Below are 27,083 nucleotides of genomic sequence, written 5' to 3' on the forward strand. Positions count from 1 at the left end.
TTTTCTGTGAATTACTGTAGATTCAATTAATTAATATTGTGCTTCATTAGTACTGGTATCTATATTTCCCAAGATCATTAAGTAACATTTTTATTCACATATCTGCGTGTCTACCTTAGATCATCATTCCTTTGCATTATTGAATTATCTTCTGATAAAGTTTTCTAAGGATTTCTTTATTTTGTTACATTCAGAATACTGTTTGGAATGGTGTATTATAAACTTCAGTGAACCCGTGGTTCATGAATAATTAAAAAACTACCTACATACTGATGCCTCCAGAATCAGTTGCAGATTGAAATACTGGTAAGTGTTGTATGTCTAATAAGAATCCATAGAATCCATAGCAATCTTTACTTGATTAACAGTTGTGTTCTGATCCATGTATACAATGCACTTTTTATGCCAATACTGTAAAAATTGATTGATACTTGATTGGCAGTTTTAGTTTTTCTCGAAATAATGCAATGGTGATTTTTACACACTTTAAGGGTATTTTAAAAAATTTACTATGTTTATATTGTCTTGGCTAGCTCATGTTACCATTCAGCAAGGAAGAAACAAGTTGGAATAAAAATGGATATGATGGCTCGAAGTTATTTGCTTCAGAATTGCGAGGCATTGGAAAGAGATATCAAGACTTCTTACATAATGGATCATATGATTGCGGATGAAGCATTAACATTGCTGGAAGAGGAGAAAGTAAAAGCCCAGGTAAACTATTTGCAGTTTTTGTATTTTATGCTGCTGTAATATTTAAGCACCTACAGACACTCTTATAAATGCAGTGCTCTTCTGGTTCTCATGGACATTAGTGCAATACAAAGTTGAACATTGAAGTTGTAAAGTTGATACCTTTAACAGAAAAAGTAGAAATATTTTAGCTAAATGAAAACCTGGATTGGCTCCAGATGAAGCTAGTTGCAATTAGATCCCATGGATAGTTAGTCATTAAATTAACATGTGACTACCTATCCATGGGAACTAATTGCAACTAGCTTCATCTGGAGACAGATGGATTTGAAATCAGTGGGACTCTCCCCTTTATTTCAGTAGCCACTAAGTGAAAATAACTTACTCTGTGACTAAAAACAGTAATTTAATAATGTTAATTGGAAACATAGCAAAATAGACATGCTCAGTTTACGTCAAATAAAATGTTACTGTCTTCATCTTCTAGACGATCTGGTTGCATTCAGACTGTATCCTATAAAAGTGGTTTCCAAATTTGAGGAGAGGGGTGTCATTCTTTCATAGGTTTGAGCAGTTGTCTCCCTGAGTATCTTAGACATGGTTTTTCATATGAATGTATGTTTTTGTTGAATTAATACTTTATAGATGTGTGCCTGTGGTATGTACATGGTATTAAGGCTGCAAATGTACACATGCTTAAAAGTAAAGGGACCCCGTGACTGACTCTGGGGTTGCGGCACTCATCTCGCTTTATTGGCCGAGGGAGCTAGCATACAGCTTCCGGGTCATGTGGCCAGCATGACTAAGCCTCTTCTGGCGAACCAGAGCAGCCCATGGAAACGCCGTTTACCTTCCCGCTGGAGCAGTACCTATTTATCTACTTGCATTTTGACATGCTTTTGAACTGCTAGGTTGGCAGGAGCAGGGCCGAGCAATGGGAGCTCACCCCGTCGCGGGGATTCAAACTGCCGACCTTCTGATCGGCAAGCCCTAGGCTCTGTGGTTTAACCCACAGTGCCACCCGCCACATGCTTACCTGGAAGTAAGTCATAGTGCTCGCATTTGGACATCATCCTAAATCATGGTTTAGCACAATGTGAATAAACCTATTCTTCTAGGCGCTTGTGCTCTGCTACCAGATGGCCAAAAGAAGCTTTCACTTCTGTTTTTAGTTAACTACAGCTTTCTGTGTCATCTGAACTTAGAACCGTGGTTAACATTAAGTACAGTTAATTTAAATCTGGGTGGGCAATCTGAGAACTCCAGATGTTGTTGAACTCAAATTCTCATCTTCCCTGACCATGGTGGTTGGGACTGATAGAATACAACAACATCTGGAGGGCCACAGGTATTTTAAAACAAGCAAATTTTATAAACCATGACTTGAAATGGACTTGTTTTAAGCTAAACTGTTTTAATCTTAACTACTGTGTTGTTATCAGATAACATGACAAATCCTGCTTAACTAAAAGCAACAGTTGTTAAACGACTCTTGGCCATCTGGGAGGAAGCTCAGAAAGTGCAGAAGGAAACCAGGGTTATTCATTTCCTGCAGCTAAACTATGGTTTAGGATGACATTCAAAAACTGCCATCGAGACGTATTTTGGAATAGACATGCATCATACTGGACTGCAAAAGTGCGCAACTGCCTGGATTGTTTGCTAAGTAACCTAGCAATTGTTGTATGGGACATAATCCACCTAAATCCAAACTTAATTGATTTCAGTGGAAAAGATTTAAACGCAAGGTCCCACTATCAGAGCACTTGTGATTGAAAATCTCAGTTATCCAAACACACAGAATTACACTCAAACCTTGCTACACAAATGGTTGATTCGGATATCCAAACACCCAGAGTTTGCCCTCTTCCTTACTTGTTTGGGTTTTACTAGTTTACAGCAGTCATTTTGGGCAGAAACTGTGGAGGAATAAAGATTGGACATATCAGGGAGCAGGAGAAACTGGACAAATCAGATTTTCCTTTGTTTGGCTTTTGCTGATTGGCTGCAGCAGTTTCACACAGAAAGCATGGATTAGAAATGTTCCCAAAGGAAATAATGGAAATCATCAGCTCGCCTAATGGACAATTTCCTGGCAGTGCATTGTGCGTTCCAATCGTGCAACCTCTGTATACTTGTCCTTGCGCCTGAAATGGGGCTTAAAAGTGCTGAAGGTTGGATAGATTGTATCAAATATGTATTGTCTTTTTGTTCCCTCATTAGACTACACAGAGAGAACGAGCAGCTATGTTAGTAAAAATAATTCTTGCCAAAGATAATTATGCTTACGTATCCTTCTATAATGCGCTGCTTCATGAGGGATACAAAGATCTTGCTGCCCTTCTCCAGGATGGCATCCCTATTCTTTCTCCTTATAATGGAAAGAATTCTATGGATGGAGTAACTTCATATGGTCAGTATGACAAACTATTCTTCATTGCATGAAAATATACTGTACTCTGCTTTTTATTGAAAACGTATTTCAGGATATATTTAATTTCTATGGTCCCTTCATTTCCAAGTGATTTAATCTACAATATACAAATCCACTAAAGTAAGTCAACAATAGGGTTGCATTAGTTTTTGTGGCTTGTGAGTAGGAGTTTAATTTTCATACTGTTACTATTACACATTGGGGCTAAGGTTAAATTGATTTTCCCTTCCAGGATTGTCTCCATACCAAACAGCTGAGGAATGCAATTTGTGCTTCTTTTAAAGGGCTGGCTGCTACACCTACAACCTAGGTGATTTGAAGCCAAATTTCTTTTAGTTGGCGTCTAAATAGAATAATTATCATGAGTGATGATGCTATTCTGTGTATTAGGAGTGGTGATGTGGTATTTCTATTTAATACTTTAAAACTCTGCAAGTTACATTGTCTACATTCTTTCTAATTTTTTGTATCCTCTCTTTTTGAATTTAAGTTAAGACAATTCTCTGTGAAGGTGGTGTTCCACAGCGACCAGTAGTGTTCGTCACTCGTCCAGAACTAGCAAATAGAATTCAACAGAAATTGTATAAATTAAAAAACGATCCAGGATGGGTTATTGTTTATGGCATGGCAGGCTGTGGAAAGACTGTTTTGGCGGCAGAAGCATTACGTGACCACAGTCTTTTGAAAGGTATTTCTAGCTGCTTTGTATCAATAAGAAATGTTCTGCTGCCTAGAGGTTATTGCAAGGGATAGTTTACCTCCAGACAAGAGGCAATAGTGGTGAAAATAGCTTGCCTGAACCATGTATTTTTTAAATTTTTAATTTGTGAATACTAGAAAATCACATGAGGAGTAGCGCGGTTTGACTCACAGAAGCAAATACTGTAGTTATGAAATAAGCTATGACTTGCAGTAAGCTGAAAATGTATTTTGGATCTCATGAAGATGGCTATGTTGCTGTAACCATATTAACTAATTACATTATTTTTATAACACAATTGGTACACTAACCTTTCATGTAATACTGCTATCACTGTAAAAGTGAAGGGTATTATATTCCACAGCTATAGCAGCAAAAGAGCAGATCTGGTGTGAATAACAGCATTTTGAGCTTTGAGAACTGAGCCTTATATGCCCTCTGTGAATGATGCGATATATGTGTCCTATACCTATTTGTGCTGAATGTAAACATCCTGTTCTCATTTGTTTCTCTTAATACAGCTTGATTTTATTTATTATTTTAGGCATTTTACAGTGTTTGGCAGCCAAAAGATTCCCAGAGCTGTTTACATAATATAAATAGCAAACAAGACAGTCTTTGACCTCAGGCTTACAATCTGGAAAAGATGTCACAAAAGTAAATTGCATGGCAGGGGAGAGGAAAACAAGCCAACTTAGGCACAAGTTCTTAAATATAAACATTTAGAATTTTTTTCAGTTAGCTTTGTTGCTTTTTAAAATAAACAAATTTGTTTATGTTTAGACATACATGTAACTGTATCTATCTGTATTATAAATTCAACTTTGTATCCTTTTGCTAGATTGTTTCCCAGGAGGAGTACATTGGGTTTCTGTTGGGAAACAAGACAAAGCAGGTCTGTTAATGAAACTCCAAAATCTCTGTCTAAGATTAGACCAGGACTTCACTTACTCTCAGAGGCCACCACTTAATATAGAGGAAGCTAAAGATCGCCTTCGTTTGCTATTTTTGCGCAAATACCCAAGGTACTGTCAATAGTGTAAAGAAATATCTGAACATTTCAAGTCAGCTACTAGAATTGTGTTGTCTTTGTTTCATGTATGTACTCATTGGCTTAATCAAGACTTTTCCAAGGACTCGACTAGACTGGTAAAGAAAAGGAGATTTTTATGCGTTGTATGTGTGATATAACATTGTTTTTCTCTACCTGTTTCCCCTGTTTAAATTTACAACACTTTAAATTGAAACGCTTCCTTGATGTGTCTAGATCTAGCCCAAGTCACAAATTAGCAATGCTCTGTCTTCTAGCATGTGAATTTTAAGTTCCTTACCATTGGTGAATTTTTTGCACATTTACTGGCTTGAAAAGAATTCTAGATTGCATGCTTGGTTCATTTAGAGCAGAGTGATCCAGCCTCTCAGACCAAGTGGGCTGCAAGAGTACTTCTACACAGAACCTGCAGGACACACACTGAATTAAATTTCCAGGTCATAAATTGAAGTGTTCGCAATATGGTTAATATTATTTAATATACACAATTAACATATTTAATTGAAAATGGAAGGGAATGGTCATTAGCACTAGCAACACTTCTTTAGTACTTGGCAAGGGCTGCCAAAAAAAGGCTGACCTGCAGGCTTCGTGTTAAACCACTCTGACCTAAAGCATGAGCCAGATTTGTTAGCTGTCGTTAATAGAACTCCTTACTCCCATTTGATTCTAGTTGTAATGAGCAATATGTTGAACATATGTCCAAAAGACTTACTGAATTGATTCAGTATTACTAGTTCTAGACTATGGCTTCTCCACAGTCACCAGCTATCTCTGGCTGATCTCAACTCATCCAGATTCAGAATTTAGCAGTATTTAGCTTTTTCTATTGTGCTTCTTGTAACATACCTAGCTGTTTTTGGAAAACAACTATCTTTTAACAAATATGTTCAAATGAGGCTAACACTGAATACAATATTAGCATGTCCTTTAACTCTGCAAATGTTTAATAAATGTAAAATACATAGAAAATGCTGTTCATTAAGTATAGAACTGCTATGGTTTAGTCCAGTCAAGCTCTTGAGAGTTGTCCCGGACAATAATTCTTTCTTCTGGGCAATTTTAGTTGTCGTGGATATAAAGCACATGAGACTCAATTTTTTGTTTAGAATAAATATTTAAAAGGGAGCACTTTTGAAAAATGAAGTGAAATGAAAAGTCTACTGGTTCTTAACATATTGAGGAATCTTCAAAGCAGGTGTACAGTGCCTCCAAGCTTGACGTGTGTTTTTTCTAATAGGTCTCTCTTGGTGCTTGATGACATTTGGGATTCCTGGGTATTAAAATCCTTTGACAGTCATTGCCAGGTTCTTATCACTAGTAGAGATAGGAGTGTAACAGATTCTGTAGCTGGTAAGAATTGCGTCTTCTTCCTCCTTTTAAGTATTTAAGGTTACTCATGTACAGTGTGGTTTTTTTAATTGTGTTGCCATGACTACCATTAACAGTTACCTAGGACCCTCGTACCTACGGGACCGCCTCTCCTGGTATGCCCCACGGAGAGCCTCAAGGTCCATAAATAACAACACCTTAGTGGTCCCAGGCCCTAAGGAAGTTAGATTGGCTTCAACCAGAGCCAGGGCCTTTTCAACTCTGGCTCCGGCCTGGTGGAACGCTCTGCCTCATGAGACCAGGGCCCTGCAGGATCTGATTTCTTTCCGCAGGGCCTGTAAGACAGAGTTGTTCCGCCTGGCCTTTGGCTTGGAGCCAATTTGATTCCCTCCCTCCCTCTCTCTCTTTTTTCTTTTCCTTCTCCTCCTGCGATGAGGCTACATTTTAATATTTTAATGTTCCATTATTTTAATGTTGTATTTTATTTTTGTTTTTAAGTTGTAATCATTCATCTTGTTTTTATTATTGCTTGTAAGCCGCTCTGAGCCCGGCCTTGGCTGGGGAGGGCGGGGTATAAATAAAAAATTATTATTATTATTATTATTATTATTATTATTATTATTATTATTACTAAGTGCAACAATAATGTAAGCATTGTACAGAGGAGAAAAACTGCACTGTCCTTGAAAAATAGCTCATAATCTCTGTTATGTAGCCAGGAAGACAGAGATGTAGAAAGGCAGGATTTGAGCTTTTATTAATTTAGCTTCTTAGTGAATTTCACAGAATGACCCAGTATCAGTGAGAAACACTGAAGAGCATACAAAATTTGAGAAAACTGTAAATAGTTGATTCAGACAACTGTATTAGGGAAGAGATAGACAACAACAGAGGAAATTAAATAATAATACCTTAGATGGTACAGCATGTGACTCTTAATCTCACATTGGGCAAAAGATTCTTGCATTGCACAGGGTTGGACTAGATGATCCTTGTGGTCCCTTGCGACTCTACAATTCTATGGAATATACTATGCATATCCCTGGTCTTGAATGGGGTAACTGTGCCCCTGAAGGACCAGGTGCGCAGCCTGGGAGTCATTTTGGACTCACAGCTGTCCATGGAGGCGCAGGTTAACTCTGTGTCCAGGGCAGCTGTCTACCAGCTCCACCTGGTACGCAGGCTAAGACCCTACCTGCCCGCGAACTGTCTCGCCAGAGTGGTGCATGCTCTAGTTATCTCACGCTTGGACTACTGCAACGCGCTCTACGTGGGGCTACCTTTGAAGGTGACCCGGAAACTGCAATTAATCCAGAATGCGGCAGCTAGACTGGTGACTGGGAGTGGCCGCCGGGACCACATAACACCGGTTCTGAGAGATCTGCATTGGCTCCCAGTACGTTTCCGAGCACAATTCAAAGTGTTGGTGCTGACCTTTAAAGCCCTAAACGGCCTCGGTCCTGTATACCTGAAGGAGCGTCTCCACCCCCATTGTTCTGCCCGGACACTGAGATCCAGCGCCGAGGGCCTTCTGGCGGTTCCCTCATTGCAAGAAGTGAGACTACAGGGAACCAGACAGAGGGCCTTCTCGGTAGTGGCGCCCGCCCTGTGGAACGCCCTCCCATCAGATGTCAAAGAGATAAATAATTACCTGACATTCAGAAGACATCTTAAGGCAACCCTGTTCAGGGAAGTTTTTAATATGTAACGCTGTACTGTTTTTAACACTGATTGGGAGCCGCCCAGAGTGGCTGGGGAAACTCAGCCAGATGGGCGGGGTATAAATAATAAATTATTATTATTATTATTATATATACCATGAACAACAATAATTAAATAATTAAAATAAATAAATACAGCACATTTAAGCAAGCCCTGTTAAAATTCCCATGTTGTAACTTAAATCCTAATTACAGTGTAAATTCATACGTAGCATGTATTAAATTAAATATTTCCTTTTTTATTTGAATCTTAACTCTAAACACAGGCAAGAAATATGAAGTTCCTGTGGAAAGTGGACTAACACAGGAAAAATCACTTGAAATATTATCTCGGTTTGTTAATATAGAAATAACAGAACTACCAGAAAAAGCTGATTGTATTGTAAAAGAATGCAAAGGTAAGAATGCTCCTTTTCTCTGCATTTTGAAACAAACCATTTTTAACTTTCATCTTATATCTGCTGTTTACTAGACTGTGACCTCATTCACATGTCATGATAAACCATATTTAATGATTTACTGTAAATGCAGCATTTGTACCTCCTTTGCAAAAATGTAGGAGAAAGAAACCACAATCCCTTGCTGTTTTCAAACTGAGCATTGTGGGGGTTTTTTCACTTTGAATAATCTACAAACTGTATCTAAGGTTTGCTCTTGACTGACAGATCATGCATTGCTTCAGAGAAAACAAAGCAAAACCCACAGTTTGAACATAATGCTAAGCTGAGGTATCATGGTTTCTTCTCCCATGTGCTAGTGCAGAGAAGCAAAGTGGGTGAGATCAGTACAGTCATACCTCTTGTTACGTTTGCTTCAGGTTAAATCTTTTCAGGTTGCATCCCGCGGTGACCCGGAAGTAACAGAACGGGTTACTTCCGGGTTTTGCCGCTCGTGCATGCGCAGATGCTCAAAATAACATCACGTGCATGCGCAGAAGCGGCAAATTGTGACCCGCAAACGCAAGTTGCGTTCTGTTCAGGTTGCAAACAAGGCTCTGGAATGGATCCCGTTCGCAACCAGAGGTACCACTATATGTGCATAGGAACCAATTAGCTACGGTTAACTTTGATGTCTAAGCTAGACCAGTGAGCAACTCAATGTAAAAATTACATTTCCTTCACAGCATTCTCTTTACAATTTGCTATTCTTTTATCAAAAGTTTAATTTTCATTTAGTAATTTCATTCATTCCTGTTTTTCAGGTTCTCCTCTTGTGGTATCTTTGATAGGAGCATTATTAAGAGATTTCCCCAATCGCTGGGAATACTACCTTAAACAACTTCAAAATAAGCAATTTAAAAGAATAAGGAAATCATCATCTTATGATTATGAAGCACTTGATGAAGCCATGTCCATAAGTGTTGAAATGTTGCCAAAAGATTTCAAAGACTATTACAGAGATCTTTCTGTCCTTCAAAAGGATGTTAAAGTGCCTTCAAAGGTAAAACCCGTTTTAAAGAAACACTGGTGGTGGTTATGGAGATTGTGACTTTTGAATCATAAAAGCAAATTGTGACCATGACATCTTGCAGAAAACTGATGTTGTAATGAGAGTGACATTAGAAATGACCCATCCTTGAGCATAATTTCTCCCCTTTTCTCTCAATGCCATGGTAAAGGTAAAGGGACCCCTGACCATTAGGTCCAGTCGTGGGGTTGCGGCGCTCATCTCGCTTTATTGGCCGAGGGAGCCGGTGTACAGCTTCCGGGTCATGTGGCCAGCATGACTAAGCTGCTTCTGGCGAACCAGAGCAATATGTAATGTTTGGTCTTGTTCCCTTCCTCACTAGCCAAAGAAGACTCAGAGGTCGGATTGTTTCAGAAGTGCTTGCCTGTTTGCTCACAGGGTGGTGGACATTATGCAGCTGCTAGGGGTATCAACCGTTGGAAGATTTCTTAAAATTGCTTCTGCATTGATATAGAGTGGAGCACTAGTTAAACATTAGGATAAAGATGTCAAAAGTAGTACATATATTTTCTTAATAATACCAAATATTATAATTAAATATTAGTACTTAGTAGCTGAAAAACATGGAAAAAGCCGTTGGAAAAATAGTTCACAGATTCTCATAAAAATTATATCTATATTTGTACAATTTTGTTTCTATGTAGTGGGAACAGTTCATACTAATTTTAAATCTAATTGAGAGAGTTAAGGCAGAGGGCCTTCTCGGTAGTGGCGCCCACCCTGTGGAACACCCTTCCATCAGATTTAAGGAGATGAGTAATTATATAACATTTAGGAAACATCTGAAGGCAGGCCTGTATAGGGAAGCTTTTTAAGGTTTAACGTTCTACTATGTTTTTATATATGCTGGGACCCAGGCATCCCAGTCAGATGGGCAGGGTATAAATAATAAAATTAGTACAGTGGTACCTCAGGTTACAGATGCTTCAGGTTACAGACTCCGCTAACTCAGAAATAGTACCTCGGGTTAAGAACTTTGCTTCAGGATGAGAACAGAAATCATGCGGGAGGCCCCATTAGCTTAAGTGGTACCTCAGGTTAAGAACAGTTTCAGGTTAAGAACGGACCTCCGGAACAAATTAAGTTCTTAACCCAAGGTACCACTGTAGTAGAAGTACGTGCTTAAGGCTTCTGCTGATATTAGCAAGATCCATGACCCTCAGAAGAAACTTAATTAGGGGCCTTCACTAATAATAATAATAATAATAATAATAATAATAATAATAATAATAATAATTTTTATTGATATCCCGCCCTCCCCAGCCGGGCTCAGGGTGGCTAACAACAATCAAATAATGCAACATTCTAAAAACATTTCATTATAAAAATTAATTAAAATCAAATTGATGGAAACCGTTAAGCAAAATTCTGTGCAGATTGCTAGAGGAGGGAGTCAGGCTGCGCCCTGACCAAAGGCCTGGTTGAACAGCTCTGTCTTGCAGGCCCTGCGGAAAGATGTCAGGTCCCGCATGGCCCTAGTCTCTTGTGACAGAGCGTTCCACCAGATTGGAGCCGCAGCCGAGAAAGCCCTGGCTCTAGTTGAGGCCAGCCTAGGGAGGAGGCGTGGGGAATTATCTTTTACGAAAACATTTTTGTCTGAGTGCTGCATTGAATGCCATCTGAAGGACGCTTTCTGAGCCTCACACTGGTGTTTCTACCTGACTTGGAATTGACCTTAGAACTGTGATGATGCCTTTTGTTTGCCTGATGGAGGATTGGGGCAGGGCGGGGGGAGAGAGAAAGAAACCTTATTTTTCATGCTTGGAATGCAGTCTAGTGTACAAAGGTAAGACTCTTACCAGTTGCTCTACCAATTTCTGCCTCTGGTCCCATCTACCACTGACATACAGCCTCCAGAGGTTTGCTTATGATGGAATGTGCTCCCCTTGCTGGAAATGGCTCTTCCTACTGATACATAGGAAAACGTTATGGATTTCATTGGTTTTCTTTGGTTGCATAGAAATTTGATTCATTTGCATATTTTAAATTCTGAATTAGATTATCACCAAAAGTATTTGCTACTTGACCAATTATTTGTTTCAAAATGCACTTCAGGTATTCTGTATTCTTTGGGATATGGAGACAGAGGAAGCCGAAGACATACTGCAAGAATTTGTTAACAAATCTCTCCTGTTCTGTGATCGGAATGGAAAATCATTCCAGTATTACTTGCATGATCTCCAGCTTGACTTTCTAACAGAGAAGAATCGCTCTCAGCTTCAAGTATGCTTCTGAATTTCTAATGGTGACTTATATAAGAATTAGACATAGCTTAAAAATGTACTTACTCAGTGTTCAAAATCTTATTTAAATTGCTAGTTGTACAGTTAGATATCCATCAGTACTAATTTCTTAATTGAATACTAATTCAACTTTTAAAGCTCTTTTGATACAGCACAACATAAAATGCTTAGTTAGATTAATAGTGACACTATATGACATTGGCAGGTTTATTGTATGACACAATAATTTGCATGCTTCCCATTCCTTAGCAGAGCAAAGTCCAAGAGGAGGGAGTATCTTGGGGAATCTATTTATATTTGCTAATAATCAAACCGAATTAAATTCTTCTGAATTTCCTCAATTGTTTGAAATGAAAAAAGTGTTTTATTTGCTTTTTATGGTTATTAAAAATGGGCTTCCTTATAGGGGAAAGTACTGTGTCATCTTTGGAGCATAATTTTAGCTTGTTTTGTGAAAGCACTTAATATTTCAGAAATATTGGGAAATGATACTAAAATGGGTGGGGGAAGATGGATTTTTAAAGCTCAGTCTAGTGGCTTTATATGCTTGGGGAAAAACTTTGTGGATCCCTTGGTGATTTCAATGTTGGGACAGGTCTTTCTGCTTACACAAGCTGCTCACTACACAAGCTGCTTCTCACATTGTAGTCATTTGAGAAACTAGGTTACCTAGAATCTTGGAGTATGCTGTCGTATTGGATTGAAGCCTTTGGCTGCAATTCAGCAGCAGGGTGGGTATGCTTTGTTGTGCCATCATGGTGTATCAACCCCCTCTCTGGCAGCTGCTATTGAAATAACAAAAACCACATATGTCCAGTGCATTCATTTAACATATCAACATAGGTTGGCCCTTTGACAGCCATGTGCAGGAAGGATGGGTGAGTTGCTTGTCAGTTCTGCTGAGTATCAACTGTAGTAAAAAAGAAAACCCTTCTAAAATGTGGTTGGCTGTTTGCCCTCTTGCCCTCTGTCCAATTCTATGGCTGTCTAGGATTGTGGTTTTTCTGCATTGCAGAGGGTTGGACTAGATGACCAGCAGAGTCCCTTCCAACTCTACAATTCTAATTCTTTAATTTGATTTTGACATTGGATATATTGCTACAAAAGTGAAGGGGGAGATGGAAGTGTATCAGCTTGCTCAACCTACGCAGCTAATGGACACTCTGAGCCCAGAGCACCCCTCAGGTTCAGATCCTTCTGTCTCCAATTCCTTGCTGTAGGAAGGTTGGAGCTGAAGTGGTCTGTGCACGCTTGGAGTACCATTTGGGCAAGGAGGGAAACCCAAACATTTTCCTTCTCAGATCTGAGCTTAAGGTGGAAAGAGGCAGGATATCAGCATGCTTATAGCTCCAACTTCAGTGTCTTTTTGTACATTGACCAGATCCTGGCTCCCCTCTTACCATGTTGAGCGGGGCAAGTGAAATTATCATGTATACTTGTAGCAATAGGACAACTTCACTTATTTTAATTCAATAAAATGACTACATAAAGGATAAGTTCAGCCCAAGGTTAACAATTGCATTGTGTTTTTTAGGCACTACATAAAAAAGTAGTTGATCAATACAAGAAATGTTATAAACAGTATATACCATCACAAGAAGACTGCATGTACTGGTATAATTTTCTGGCTTACCATATGGCAAGTGCCAATATGCACAATGTAAGTCTGCACTTATATCAATCTTCTGCATATAAGGGAAGTGTGGTTGTTTATTATTGTTTAGTTGCTTCTTTCAAAAACTGAATTCAAAGCAACTCCCAAAACAAAGGTTAAAATAGATATAAAACAATGATAAAAATTACCTAAAATACAATAATATACATAAAACAGCGTAAGATATTTTTTAATTCTCAATTCTTTTTTTCTCATTGAACACTAAAAAAGCTTAATTTAATGAAAAAGGATATATAACTGCAAATTGTTTCAGGTAAGTCAAGCTATTGCTATGCATGAATAAGCAAGTTTGCAGGTGCTCAGAGGAAAACTGTATTTGCTTTGCTCCTCCTTGCAATGTTTTCGGCTTTGTGTTATGTCTCCACTAGACAAACCGTGGCTTAGTCTGGGTTACACAGCAGCAGTAGGACTGGGAGATGAGCAAAGCAGTCACATTTTTCCTCTTCAGTACCCTCACCACTGCTTGTTTACACTTAGACATGGTTTTGCTTAGTGGTCTGGTTTGCATTCCTTAAAGAATGCACTCCTTTAATAAAATGGCAGTAGAAGCACAACACAGGTGTTTGAAAATCTTACCATAATTACATGATAAATTGAATGGTAACAATTCATCTAGTTTTGTGAAAATTGGAAAAAGCATGCCAAGAAAAATATTCATTTTTAGATGTGTAAGAGATTGATCTGAAAAGCAATAGCTAATCTGTTAAATAATGAAAGAATGTGCAACAGTGTATGGTTGTTAATGTTTCCAAAGTGTTATCACTTTATAAATGAATTTTGGAACATTATAATAGAAAGGAAGTTTATTCTTCTAAAAATGCAAAACTAAGTAACAGTTTGAAATAGCACTAAGTGTAGCTTGCAAACAGGACTATTTACTTACAGAATTTTTCTTATTCTAGGAACTCTGCGCTCTCATGTTTTCACTAGACTGGATTAAAACCAAAACAGAATTGGTAGGACCTGCTCATTTAATTCATGAATATGCTGAATACAGTCAAATATTGGATGAAAAGGTATACTGTGAGAAATTAGCAACTATACTTCGCATGACTTGCACTTCTTTTTTCACTTAAAGATAAGTTTGTTGTGATAATTCATCCAAATTTTGGCATAGTTGATAATTCTGCCTTGTGTGGAACAGGTGACATTTTAAAGACTTTAGAGATAGTATATCTGCATTTCTGAAAAGAAACAGATTCTGATTATATTAATAACTGAGGTAACAGAAAGAGTTTGGGGGATCTGATTCATTCCATTTATATTGTCAAGTGTCTAACATCCCAGTTTAAACTTTTGTCCCATTTACCCTTCTGATCAGTTAGCTCCACTAGACTCCCACTAATCTAGTTTTGTTTAGCAGAATTTGTGTGATTTGCTTCATTCCTGAACATAAGGTATTTAAATGCTTCAAGGCATCTTGCTAGAAGCTGATCACAATTTAGATTATTGTTTTATGCTGTCGACATGGTGCTTTGCAAATTTTTATGAACTATATATATATGTATGTACGAGAGAATTTCAGCAATGTTGGAAAACAGAACTAGGAGTGAGGAAAGAGGCAAAGGTAACAGTTAGAAAATGTTTGAGGGGCCTCATCTAGTCTAGCTTCCTCCTTATTACAGGATGATGCTTGCTACTTCCAGCAGCCTCTCTTTTTATATACTGTCCAGGTTCACTTTTCTTTATGATAAGATATATATTGTTCACAGGATGCCATTGCACGTGAAAACTTCCAGGAATTTCTATCCTTAAATGGGCACCTCCTTGGGCGGCAACCATTTCCAGACATTGTACAGCTGGGTCTATGTCAACCAGAAAGTTCAGAAGTCTATCGGCAAGCAAAGCTAAAAGCTCAGCAAGAAGTTGAGAATGGATCATTTTATGTGGAATGGATGTAAGCAGATGCATTTTAACTTATGAATAATATTCTGTCCAAATCAACCCCCTAAAATATAAATGTCTATACAATTTTTACCCCAATTCTGTGCAGAAGCTTTTGTGCATGCACGATTATAAAAGTTGAGCAGAAACCAGCAGTGTTTGCCTTTTGATGTGCAAAAGGTCTCAGCTCAATCCCTGTTATCTCCAGGTAGGGCTGGGAAAGACCTCTGTTTGAAACTCCTAGGGAGCCAATGCCTGTTAAGGTATACTTAGCTTGATGCACCATGGATTTAACTGAGTACAAGGCAGCTTACAATACTCCTGTGTGTGGCGATGAAACATGCATCTTTTTGTATTGTCAGCTGGGCTCTTAGTTAAAATGCAAACAAATATAATTCAAATACAATGCCCTGTTGTGAACTTAAAGAGCAACTAGATGATGATGATGTGGAAGGAAATTAAAGTTATGTTGGAAATTGATGAAATTTGCAAGGCAGTTTTGAAATAATAACCTGTTGATGAAGAAACAATATGTGTGTTAAAAGAACAATAAATATTTCAGTGAGTGACTATTCTTCCAAAAACAAAATTTGGTAATATATATTGTTGCCTGAAATATGTTTAAAATTTATCCCCAGAAATATACAAACTAAAATATTGTGTGTTTTTTTATAATATAGAAATAAAAAATCCATGAAGAACATGTACCGTTTGGTTGTGCGTCCACATACAGATGCTGTTTACCATGCTTGTTTTTCCCAGGATAGACAAAGAATAGCTTCATGTGGAGCTGATAAAATGCTGCAGGTAAGATACATTTGGGTATATTTTTAGCTGGTTTGCTTAAAATGAATCACAATTAACATTAGCCATGATTTTTTGGTTTGGATGACACAGCAAGCTATTGTTAAGCTAAAACAGAAGTGAATGCTTCTGAACTCTATCTTGAGCATGCAAGCTCTAGTTTAATTGCTGCTATTTTGTGCCATGCTAAATTAGCAGTACCTTAACCTGTGGCCTTCCAGAAGCTGCTGGACTACAACTCCTATAATTCTTGGTCATTGACAATACTGGCAAAGCCTGATAGGAATTGTAATTCAACGACATCTGGAGAACTGCAGGTTAGCCTCCCCAGTGCTAAACTATGGTTCAGCATGACATGCAAGCACAGCCAGTGCATACTACACACAGGCTTTGCTGGGAATCATATGTTCTCCCCTCTCCTTCCACCTGGCTGGGAGAAGGACATATTCTGCTTCACTTTTTAAGCTTTGGCTGTTTGCTTCCTCCAGTAGCCACACATTTCACCCTAGTTTGAGGAGCTTTCATACACTCCATGTTGATTAAGTCCTCCAGCAATATGAGAAAGAACTGTTGGTTCCTATCTGAATAGTTAAAGGTAAAGGGACCCCTGACCATTAGTTCCAGTCGTGGCCGACTCTGGGGTTGCGGCGCTCATCTCACTTTATTGGCTGAGGGAGCCGGCATACAGTTTCCGGGTCATGTGGCCAGCATGACTAAGCCACTTCTGGCGAACCAGGGCAGCACACGGAAACGCCGTTTACCTTCCCGCCGGAGCAGTACCTATTTATCTACTTGCATTTTGACGTGCTTTCAAACTGCTAGGTTGGCAGGAGCAGGGACCGAGCAACAGGAGCTCACCCCATCATGGGGATTCAAACCACCGAACCACTTGATCGGCAAGTCCTAGGCTCTGTGGTTTAACCCACAGCACCACCTGCATCTGAATGGTAGTTCTGTGTTAATTGACAAAGCTCCTCAGGCCCTCACCTCTAGCTTCTTGGCTGCTTTCAAATTACTTAAATTTATTCTAGGTATGTACATAATTGTTTCTTGTTAGGGAAATAAATATCTTTTTCTCTTCTTTGTCTTTCTGGGTCTTGTTGAAACATCCAGTTCGAGCCTGGCAAGGATACAAACTGGATTCCTGGAGCTGCCTGCTTCCCTCTAGTTTTCTTTCCTGCCTCTGACCACAGGGTGGCACTGTTACCCATGCCAATGAGTTTTTCCAGCCACACAGTACAACCATTTTTGAAAAAAGGAGAAATTTCTATGGCATATATTGGTGTTCATTTAATATTGCTGAACATCTTTCCTCTTCCTTCCACCCTTTTCCTTTTAAACTAATAAAAGTTCAGTTATGCGGACAGCGCAGCTGGTAAAAGAATAACACAACAGTCCTAAAATCTATGTTTAAAATAGTTTAAACTTAATGTATGATTTCATAAGTATCTGTGATATTGCATTTGTAGGTGTTTAAAGCTGGAAGTGGAGAAAAACTTTTGGAAGTGAAAGCTCATGACGATGAAGTGCTGTGTTGCACCTTTTCAGCAGATGACAGATTTGTTGCCACTTGTTCAGCAGATAGAAAAGTAAAAGTAAGCAAATGATGACATATCAGTTATCCTCCTTTGAACCTATACAGCTATTTACATTTCTGGCTGTAGTTAACTGAGAAATTCATACATTTTAAATAACTTGGATGGGTTAGATCAAACTTCTTTTACAAAGGTTTCTTCCATGAATGGAACGCTAAGTTTGAAATTAGCCCAGTATTTTTATTGTATCTTCTATATATAGAAACTTCTATATTATTATTTGTTATATTTATCTATTGCCCTTCATCTGAAGATCTTATGGCGGTTCACAAAATAAAAATATAGACTAAAAGCACAAAATAGTTAAAACAAAAACAAAACAATAACCCCACTCCCACAAACACATTTAAAAAGGCACATAATATTAATCAGCCCAAGGCCTGGTTGAAGAAGAACATTCTCACCTGGAGCCTGGGGACAGCAGTCCACAAACAGGGAGCCACTGCAGAAAACAGAACTATAGGTCCTTCTGTCTTTCCAAAAGGGAAGCATTAGATGAGGCAGGAGGAACCTGTGGCCCAGCAGATGCTTTTGGACTCCCAACTTTCATGAGCTACAGACAGCATGACTAATAGTGAGAGATAATGGAGGATCACAAGTGAGACTGGCTTCCAAGTAAGTGTGCTTAGGATTAGAACTTTAGTTGCTGCTCTTTGAATCTGTTCTAGCATGAATGGATCCTTTTGAAACATGGATAAGTAAAGCCATGTGTAGCATTTTAGAAGAGACCTCATCAGGAACTTACGGAAAGATATCTGCTTAATGTATTTAAATTTATTTTAACTTTTCCTTCAGGCATATCTACCCTCACACGGTAGTTTACAAGAGAAATCTTTAAACAAATAGTATACACTAGTGTTCCAAATTTTTAAAATCTTATTGACACTTCCCTGTCTCTACTAGACATGTTTTGTCTGAGCATCAGCTTAGACATGATGGTGACAGATGTATACTTTTAGAGTACAAGCTGGCATTTTCAAGATAGCATACAAGATGTGGCTTTTCTCCCCAAGCTCTCTATTGCTTTGTTCTGGTGATTTCTCAGACTGGAAGTCCTTTCTTCTCTGAGAGAAAAGAAAGTATGAGGAGGTGATGGGACGTGAGGGTGTTCTATTCCCAGCATGATGTGTTCCAACAAGTCATGCTGCTGTCACATCTAGTTACATACACTAATATATGTAGGAACTTAATTTGCCCTGTTTGTGGCTGCATTTTGCCCACAGTCAGTTTGTGATCAACAAATATAAGAAGATATTGCTCCCCCTTTGTAGTTTATTTTATGCTGGCATTTACTACATTTTTGTACTCCTTTTTTCCCCTCTAAGAAAGTTTAGTTGGGCTACATGGTCCTTCTTCCACCCATTCCCTCCCATCTTATTCTTACCACAACCCCATGATAATGGCTTAGGTGGTGAGATATGACTGGATCAAGGTAACCCATTGAGCTTCATGACTGATTGAAGCCAGGATTTGAATCAAGATCTCCCCTGTCGCTGTCATTTCTCACACCTAGAAAATAACAAAATTACTTTGTTTTTATACTTAGTGCTTTGGATTTTCATTCCATTTGTATTTCAGTGTATTATTTATATTTATAATGCCTTCTAGGTTCTCCGCAAATTCCATCTGTACAATTCCTGTACATCTCCTTCAGGAAGGGGCAAACTTTAGGGTGGGAGGGAGAGACATTCATTGCAGACTTTGCTGTTGAATAGAAAGGAAATGAGCCTGTTTGAAAGCTAGGCAGGAAAAGGACTCAGGACTACCTTGAATGACCCACCCCCAAGCCATCCCATGATTGCGCCATGTAAATTTAAACATGGTCTGCGATTGGCCAAAGCCAATTTGAATTTCATGGACTTTCCCAGCATCCCACAAAGCCAATGAGGGAGATATTTCGGTTGTGCAAGAGCAAAAGGATCCCACCCCCCGCCATTGCCTATGGCCACACCAGGCTATAACCGCTGCTGCCTGGCAAACCAGTAAGCAGGTTCTGCAACTCATTCTGATTACTCTATGGTAAATCTCGGTTAACTCTCAGCATCTTAAAAAGCAGAGACATCTTGCCAACAAAGGTCCATATAGTTAAAGCTATGGTTTTCCCAGTAGTGATGTATGGAAGTGAGAGCTGGACCATAAAGAAGGCTGATCGCCGAAGAATTGATGCTTTTGAATTATGGTGCTGAAGGAGACTCTTGAGAGTCCCATGGACTGCAAGAAGATCAAACCTATCCATTCTTAAGGAAATCAGCCCTGAGTGCTCACTGGAAGTACAGATCCTGAAGCTGAGACTCCAATACTTTGGCCACCTCATGAGAAGAGAAGACTCCCTGGAAAAGACCCTGGTGTTGGAAAAATGGAGGGCACAAGCAGAAGGGGACGACAGAGGACAAGATGGTTGGATAGTGTTCTCGAAGCTACCAGCATGAGTTTGACCAAACTGAGGGAGGCAGTAGAAGACAGGAGTGCCTGGCGTGCTCTGGTCCATGGGTTCATGAAGAGTCGGACACGACTAAACGACTAAACAACAACAACTGTCGGTTATCCAAATCACAGTAGCATGCTTAAAATTCTTTTTTCAACTATTCTCCACTATCATTGAAATGTGGAGATCTCAGGAAACTTACTGCATGCACAAAAAATGTTTTAGAAAGCTTTGCCAAGTGTCCAGATGAATGTTTGATTAGAGTGTATATATTTGAAAAATATTTCAAAACACTTATTTAAATTTTTTATTATTATTTAAAATTACTTGTAGGTCTGGAATTCAAGAACAGGCCAGCTTCTGTGTGTGTTTGAAGAACATGCAGAGCAGGTCAACTGCTGCCAGTTTAACAATACAAATCACCGCCCATTTCTATTGGCTACATGTTCAAATGACACTTTTGTCAAAGTAAGTAAGTAAAAAATACGGAATTTATATTTATAGTTACACTTTACAGTTGTAATTTGTACACTTTCTTACTCTGTGGTGGTGAGAGTATCCATGGAAATTTATCTCAGATCTGCAGACTTGGTATCCCTTACCTTAGCCACTGGAGGCTACCTGGATTCTGCATGATTACTGGCTTTGTTAGAGTAGGAGAAGGAATTACAGACTTGCTTCCTTATGTCCATTACTCTCCGGTTCCAAGTTTCCTGTAGAAGTCACTGATAGGCTTTCATGCTTGGACTGCACATTAATTACATATCCAGTTTCTTCCTGCTTGCCATGTATACTTTTGTAATAAATTGTTTTCAACCAGGATATCTGAAGGATCTCTTGTATATGAGCCTACCTGTTCTCATTGATTGTCAGGGGAGGCTACTCCAGGCTGCTCTTCAGGCTTGCAGTGGTGAAACACCTGGGAAGAGAACTTATTAGCAGTGGCACCCAGGCTATAGAACTCTGCCTGAGGACACTCAAATACCGTATTTTTCGCTCTATAGGACGCACTTTTTCCCCTTCAAAAATGAAGGGGAAATGTGTGTGCGTCCTATGGAGCGAAGACGCCATAGCCCCGCGACCCTCTCCCGGCTGGAGAGGTGACGTGCGGCTATGGCAGGAGCCTCCATAGCCGTGTGTCGCCTCTCCAGCCGGGAGAGCGCGCACGGGGCTAAGGCAGCCCCCCGCGACCCTCTGCCGGCTGGAGAGGCGAGGCGCGGCTATGGCAGGAGCCTCCATAGCCGCGCGTCGCCTCTCCAGTCGGGAGAGCGCGCGCGGGGCTAAGGCAGCCCCCCGCGACCCTCTGCCGGCTGGAGAGGCGACGCGCGGCTATGGCAGGAGCCTCCATAGCCGCGCGTCGCCTCTCCAGCCAGGAGAGCGCGCGCGGGGCTAAGGCAGCCCCCCGCGACCCTCTCCCGGCTGGAGAGGCGACGCGCGGCTATGGCAGCAGCCTCTCCGCTGCGCCTTTCCACTGCTCCCTGACCTGCTCTTTGGGGCTGGTGGTGGGCTTCCCCCCGCCAGCCCCAAAGAGCAGGTCGAAAGGAACCTGAAGCCTGGAGAGCGAGAGGGGTCGGTGTGCACCAACCCCTCTCGCTCTCCAGGCTTCCAAGGTAGCCGTCTGAACGCACCTTAAACGGCACCTTGTTTTAGAGCGGGAAAACAAGAGGGGGAAAATTCTCCCCCTCTCTGCGCAGCGCCTCCTGCCACTTCGCTGAAGGGGCGCTGGGCAGAGAGCGGAAGAATTTTTTTCCCTTGTTCTCCCCCCTCTAAAACAAGGTGCGTCCTATTGTCCGGTGCGTCCTATGGTGCGAAAAATACGGTACTTCCTGACTTCAGATATCATGTTAAAAATAGTATTGGTCAGATAATATGTTTGTTCAAGGCATTCTCTAAAACAATGAAGGTAATAAAATGAAGAAGTTTGGCTTCTGTATTTGATTTGTATATACTTTCATTGATTTAATATTGTCTGTCCTATATTACCATTTGTAAAATGTTTCACATATATATACATATACATATATATATATATATATATATATATATATATATATATATATGTATATATGTATATATGTATATATACATATACATATATACTTTGCTGCTGGCCTTTGGGGTTCAATTAGGGAGATAAGGTTACTTTATTAAATACGTACATGCATGCATATGCATATTGCTGCTTCTGAACATCTTACTTTCTTGCTGCTTGCTCCAGCAATCCTTAATTCATGTTGGATGGGCTTTAAGGAACTCCCACACTGCTTCCTATCTTATCTGCAAATCTGTCTCATATTTTGAGACTTTATATAACTGTCATTGTTTTTTATGTACTTAGGGGTTGAGGTGCTGTATATAAGGCTAGGCAGACAGATTTAAGGGAATGAAATGCACTAACAGAATAGGGTCTGTAACTTTACTCTCTGAACAGTCTGCAGAACAGTTTGTGGTAAGGAAATTCGGAAAGTTCATACTGAAAATTGCAAGCAGCATTTCCCCCCCCCAAAAAAGAAATTTGTACTGGTGGCTATTTTGAGGATAGAAACTGAATCAACCACTTTTTTATACAGAAACTCAAATGCTTTTTACTCTTTCCCCCCGCAACCCCAATTCTTATATGCAGCTCTGGGATTTGAACAAGAAACAGTGTCGTAATACACTGTTTGGTCACAGTAGTTCTGTTACTCACTGCAGATTTTCACCGGATGATAAGTATGTGGCTAGTTGCTCAGCAGATGGAACTTTAAAGGTATGCTTTGGAAACTTTGACTTCTAGTACTTAAAGCCAGATTCAATAACCTTTTGATTTTGTAGTCCAGGAATTAAATGCTTTTCAAAAGCAGAGATTGCAATCCTGCACTGTGCCCATAAATTCTTAGCCATAGTTTCACTCTCTGTTGCACACTTATAAGAAAACCCAGCTGGAGAGAAACTAAGACAGTTAAGTGCTAAAGCAGGTATTACTGGTTGAGATAAACAAGATTTGTTATTGATTTGCAGCTAGATTTGCAGCTAGAAATTAATGAGCCTAAGTTAGTCATGTCCATTAATTTATTGAAGTCTACTCTGAATATCTCTTGTAGTATTCCTGTGGGGGAGAGACTTTGTTATGGTAGGAGCTCTGCATTACTCTCATGGAGTCTCATACACATGTGTCACTATAGCATTCTTCATTTTTCATTCTTGCCTCGTTTATGTTTCTGAAGCAGATTACGTTGAAAGATAATGATGGCATTTTATAACTAAAAGACATTTGAAATTTACATTGAAAAGGTTATAAATATAGATGTCCCTGTTATTCACAAATACCTTGCACTTGAAAAAAAATAGTATTGGGTATTCTCAAACAAAAAGCATTTATGAGCTCTGTTCATTATTTGGCAATATTTCAGATATAAATCAGCCCAAATATAAAATGTCTGACATTAATTTAGTTGCTTGATTTTAATATGCTGCAATTTTAAAAAATTTACTTCTAATTCCACAAGCAGACAGTTGACTTTAATGTCTATAGATCACTGGAGAGAGTAAATTGTTTTGTTAGCAGCTATAATTGGATATGAATAAATACCTTTGCAAAATTAAATTTTACAAATCACTAGGTAGCATTAATGTTGTCTTCTACTCAGATTCATTTTTTAAATGCTTAATACAGTGTATTTATTTTTAAAGCTTTGGTATGCACATTCGGCAAATGAACTGAAAACTATTGACATAGGAGACTGCTTTAGAAATGTGGATGAGTACCAGGATGATGTGGAAGTCTTAGTGAAGTGTTGCTCCTGGTCATCTAATGGTACTACAGTGTTGGTGGCAGCGAAAAACAGGCTTTTTGTAAGTACTTAAGTATGTCAGTAATGACTTCTTTCCTCTGAGTCACCACCTTGTTTTCCATTTGTGTTTATTTTTAAAATTGAGCAGGAGAGCAATAGTGAAAGAGAAGAGAACAACAGAAACATAGGGAACACATCACTTGTGCTTAGACATGGTGCAAAGCCTTCAACCAAGTGCTGGTCTCCAACCAGAAGTTATTTCAGTGCAGTGCAGCATCCTATGTTCTGTGCCCACACTTTCTCATGCATGCACACACTTACTTTTCAAAGGGACTTATCAAAGGACTTTTCCAAGTTGCCTCTGCTGAGCTGCAGTCTTGTCCCACAAGGAATGGCTCTTTTGCACCGGTCCTCTTCCCTACTGTAGTTTTGATGTCCACAAGCGAGTGTAAGTCCTGCCATCTCACAGGCTCTGAACTGCAGTTAAATGCAGTTAAATGCAATTTTTGCCGTACTTCTACTAAATTGCTCAGAGAACATATATCATATAGTAGTAGCGCATTCACAGACTTTGAAAGGATCATTTTATTTTTGTTAAGTTATCAGTAAGAAGGCATGAATAAATTGTATTGATTTATAGAATGTTAAACTCTCTTTGAGTAGAGTATAAGTTGGAGTTAGGAAAATAACTCCAAAAGATTTTGGTAGTGTTCCACCAAGTTCCATGAACATCGGGAGTGGAATTGTTGTAGGTTAGAGGATAGGATTTTAATGATTTTTAAATATAACACACATAAAATTAAAATTGTAAGCAGTGTTTTGAAGAACATACACTCAAATTCCTAAACAGGTTTGGAGATAATATTGATGTAATAATACTTTTTATTCAAGTTTTCATCATTCAGCCTTTTAATTATAGTTTACAGAAATAGTGTTATTTTTGAGGATAGTTATAAAACACTGAATCTGTTAAACATTCTATTGTATAATTGGCTATCAATTTCCTAATAATAATAATAATAATAATAATAATAATAATAATAATAATAATTATTATTTATTTATACCCCGCCCATCTGGCTGGGTTTCCCCAGCCACTCTGGAGAATGCTAAGATATCAGTCTGCATCTGTATTGGAAGTACATTTTTAATTTTTATATATGGAGGTGTGTTTTTTTAACTTTCTTTTTTAATTGTATATTTTATTGCTGCAACACACCCTGGCACCTTATGGGAAAGGGCAGATAAAAAAATTAATAAAATAAAATTGGTCCTCTGGCAGTCAATATACTGTTGAAAGAAATAAGGTAAAGGGACCCCTGACCATTAGGTCCAGTCGTGACCGACTCTGGGGTTCTGGACATCACGGGGCTTCGAACCGCCGACCTTCTGATCGGCAAGTCCTAGGCTCTGTGGTTTAACCCACAGCGCCACCCGCATCCCGTTGAAAGAATTAAGTAATATGTTTTTGGTGTTTAAACTCTTGTCAGTGATGTTCTTTTATAAAGACATATTTATGTAAAATCATGTGACATTTAAGATTGCTGTTTAATATGGCTATTATGTTTACAGCTTTTTGACGTTAAGACCAGTGATTTGTTGACAGAGGTTCTTATAAGCCACCACAGCACTATTCAGTACTGTGACTTTTGTCCCAACAGCCAGATGGTTGCAGTTGCTTTATCACATTATTCTGTTGAGGTAAGTCACTATATTTAAGAAAATGTAAGTAAATCCTTTCCATTCTTAATATTTCCTCTTGCTCTGGTGGTTAGCTTCAGAATGGGAAGAGGACATCGCTTAGTGGTAGATTACAGGTTTTGCATGCAGAAGATCCCAGGTTTAATCCCTGGCACCTCTAGAAAGGGGACGCAGGTGGCAATGTGGGTTAAACCACAGAGCCTAGGACTTGCCGATCAGAAGGTCGGCGGTTCGAATCCCCGTGATGGGGTGAGCTGCTGTTGCTCAGTCCCTGCTCCTGACAACCTAGCAGTTCGAAAGCACGTCAAAGTGCAAGTAGATAAATAGGTACCGCTCCAGAAGGAAGGTAAACGGCGTTTCCGTGTGCTGCTCTGGTTCGCCAGAAGCGGCTTAGTCATGCTGGCCACATGACCTGGAAGCTGTACGCCGGCTCCCTCGGCCAATAAAGCGAGATGAGCGCCGCAACCCCAGAGTCAGCCACGACTGGACCTAATGGTCAGGGGTCTCTTTACCTTTACTTTCCTCTAGAAAGACCTGGGAAAAACAGAGCAGCTGCCCATCAGAATAAATGGAATTGAGTTAGGTGACCCAAGGCAATATTAGGAAGCTATAATGTTAACCTTTGTGTGGAATTGGGCTCATCTGGCCAATTTGAGCTAATTCAAATTGATCATCTTTTTGCCAAAAGCTACTGCTGTTCTGCTGTTAAGAATATCACTTAAGCACTACCTTCCATCAAAGAGTTACTTTCATCAAAACCAAGACACACATGACTGCTGTTAAATTTTGATCAAAGATCTGTAATATGCCTCAGTGTCGCCTTCCTAATCCATTTCCAGTAGAGCCCTGGGAGTTATGGCAGTACTCACAGGAAAAACCATATGTATTCTCCGTGTTCTAAAGTCTCACTGTTCAGCAAGTGAGTTTGACCTTTCTGAATCACCCCCTTAGCATAGAATGATGAAAGAATCCCTCTATCGCTGCTTAATGGAATCTTTTTGAGTATGGATTTTTCTAGTATAGTCTGCATTTTTCAAAGGCTCATCTGGTCGGTGAGCTCAGTCCCACTTTAAAGTTCGGCAGTCAACCTTGAATTGAACATTTTTAAGAACAGGAAATTCCTGTTGCCTCTATATAGCTGTGTATGCATAAAAATACCATGCAGTCCTAGAAGTAAAGCACATTGAACACAGTAGGGTTGACTTCTGAGCAATCATGCATAGGATTCCACTGATTTGATTGGTGGGATACTCAGGATTTCACTTGATTCAGCTATGTGTCCATCTAGTTGAGGCTAATCAATAGTTAACTGGGTTTTACTGGTCACATCATTTTCTCATTTATCTCAGTGATCTTTTATTGGTGTTCTGAATCCTTTACCAATTTCAGCAAAAGAAAAATAAACTTTTATATAATCATCATGTAAGAGTGCCAGTTTAAATCAGTAATCTGCATATTTTAACAATAAAATGAATTACTCTGATATCTTAAATCAAAACAGTGACATGTCATAGAATCTTCTACAAGAAAAATGGTCAGCCACTGCACTCTTCATTCACTATGTTTCTGCAAACAAATACCAAAA

At 39.3% G+C, this 27,083-nt stretch overlaps 1 protein-coding gene across 4 annotated transcripts in view; it reads left to right on the top strand.

Moving 5' to 3' along the window:
- The window catches only part of APAF1 (apoptotic peptidase activating factor 1), a 36,930-nt gene that overhangs the window by 1,200 nt on the left and 8,647 nt on the right, over window positions 1-27,083 (top strand). For 2 of the 4 annotated variants that reach the window (XM_053406693.1, XM_053406694.1), the window contains 18 exons: window positions 195-306; window positions 534-714; window positions 2,917-3,106; window positions 3,618-3,815; window positions 4,669-4,852; window positions 6,119-6,231; window positions 8,198-8,329; window positions 9,133-9,371; window positions 11,454-11,621; window positions 13,176-13,301; window positions 14,219-14,332; window positions 15,029-15,213; window positions 15,881-16,007; window positions 17,474-17,599; window positions 20,358-20,492; window positions 22,648-22,773; window positions 23,697-23,858; window positions 25,370-25,498. In XM_053406693.1, coding sequence (XP_053262668.1) covers window positions 577-714; window positions 2,917-3,106; window positions 3,618-3,815; window positions 4,669-4,852; window positions 6,119-6,231; window positions 8,198-8,329; window positions 9,133-9,371; window positions 11,454-11,621; window positions 13,176-13,301; window positions 14,219-14,332; window positions 15,029-15,213; window positions 15,881-16,007; window positions 17,474-17,599; window positions 20,358-20,492; window positions 22,648-22,773; window positions 23,697-23,858; window positions 25,370-25,498 — 2,592 coding nt within the window. In that variant the 5' untranslated portion in view covers window positions 195-306; window positions 534-576. The remainder of the gene's footprint in view (window positions 1-194; window positions 307-533; window positions 715-2,916; window positions 3,107-3,617; window positions 3,816-4,668; window positions 4,853-6,118; window positions 6,232-8,197; window positions 8,330-9,132; window positions 9,372-11,453; window positions 11,622-13,175; window positions 13,302-14,218; window positions 14,333-15,028; window positions 15,214-15,880; window positions 16,008-17,473; window positions 17,600-20,357; window positions 20,493-22,647; window positions 22,774-23,696; window positions 23,859-25,369; window positions 25,499-27,083) is intronic. The other 2 variants (XM_053406695.1, XM_053406697.1) reach the window with 2 other exon arrangements.

The sequence above is a fragment of the Podarcis raffonei genome, chromosome 10, assembly GCF_027172205.1.
Source record: "Podarcis raffonei isolate rPodRaf1 chromosome 10, rPodRaf1.pri, whole genome shotgun sequence".
NCBI classification, from domain to species: Eukaryota; Metazoa; Chordata; class Lepidosauria; order Squamata; family Lacertidae; genus Podarcis; species Podarcis raffonei.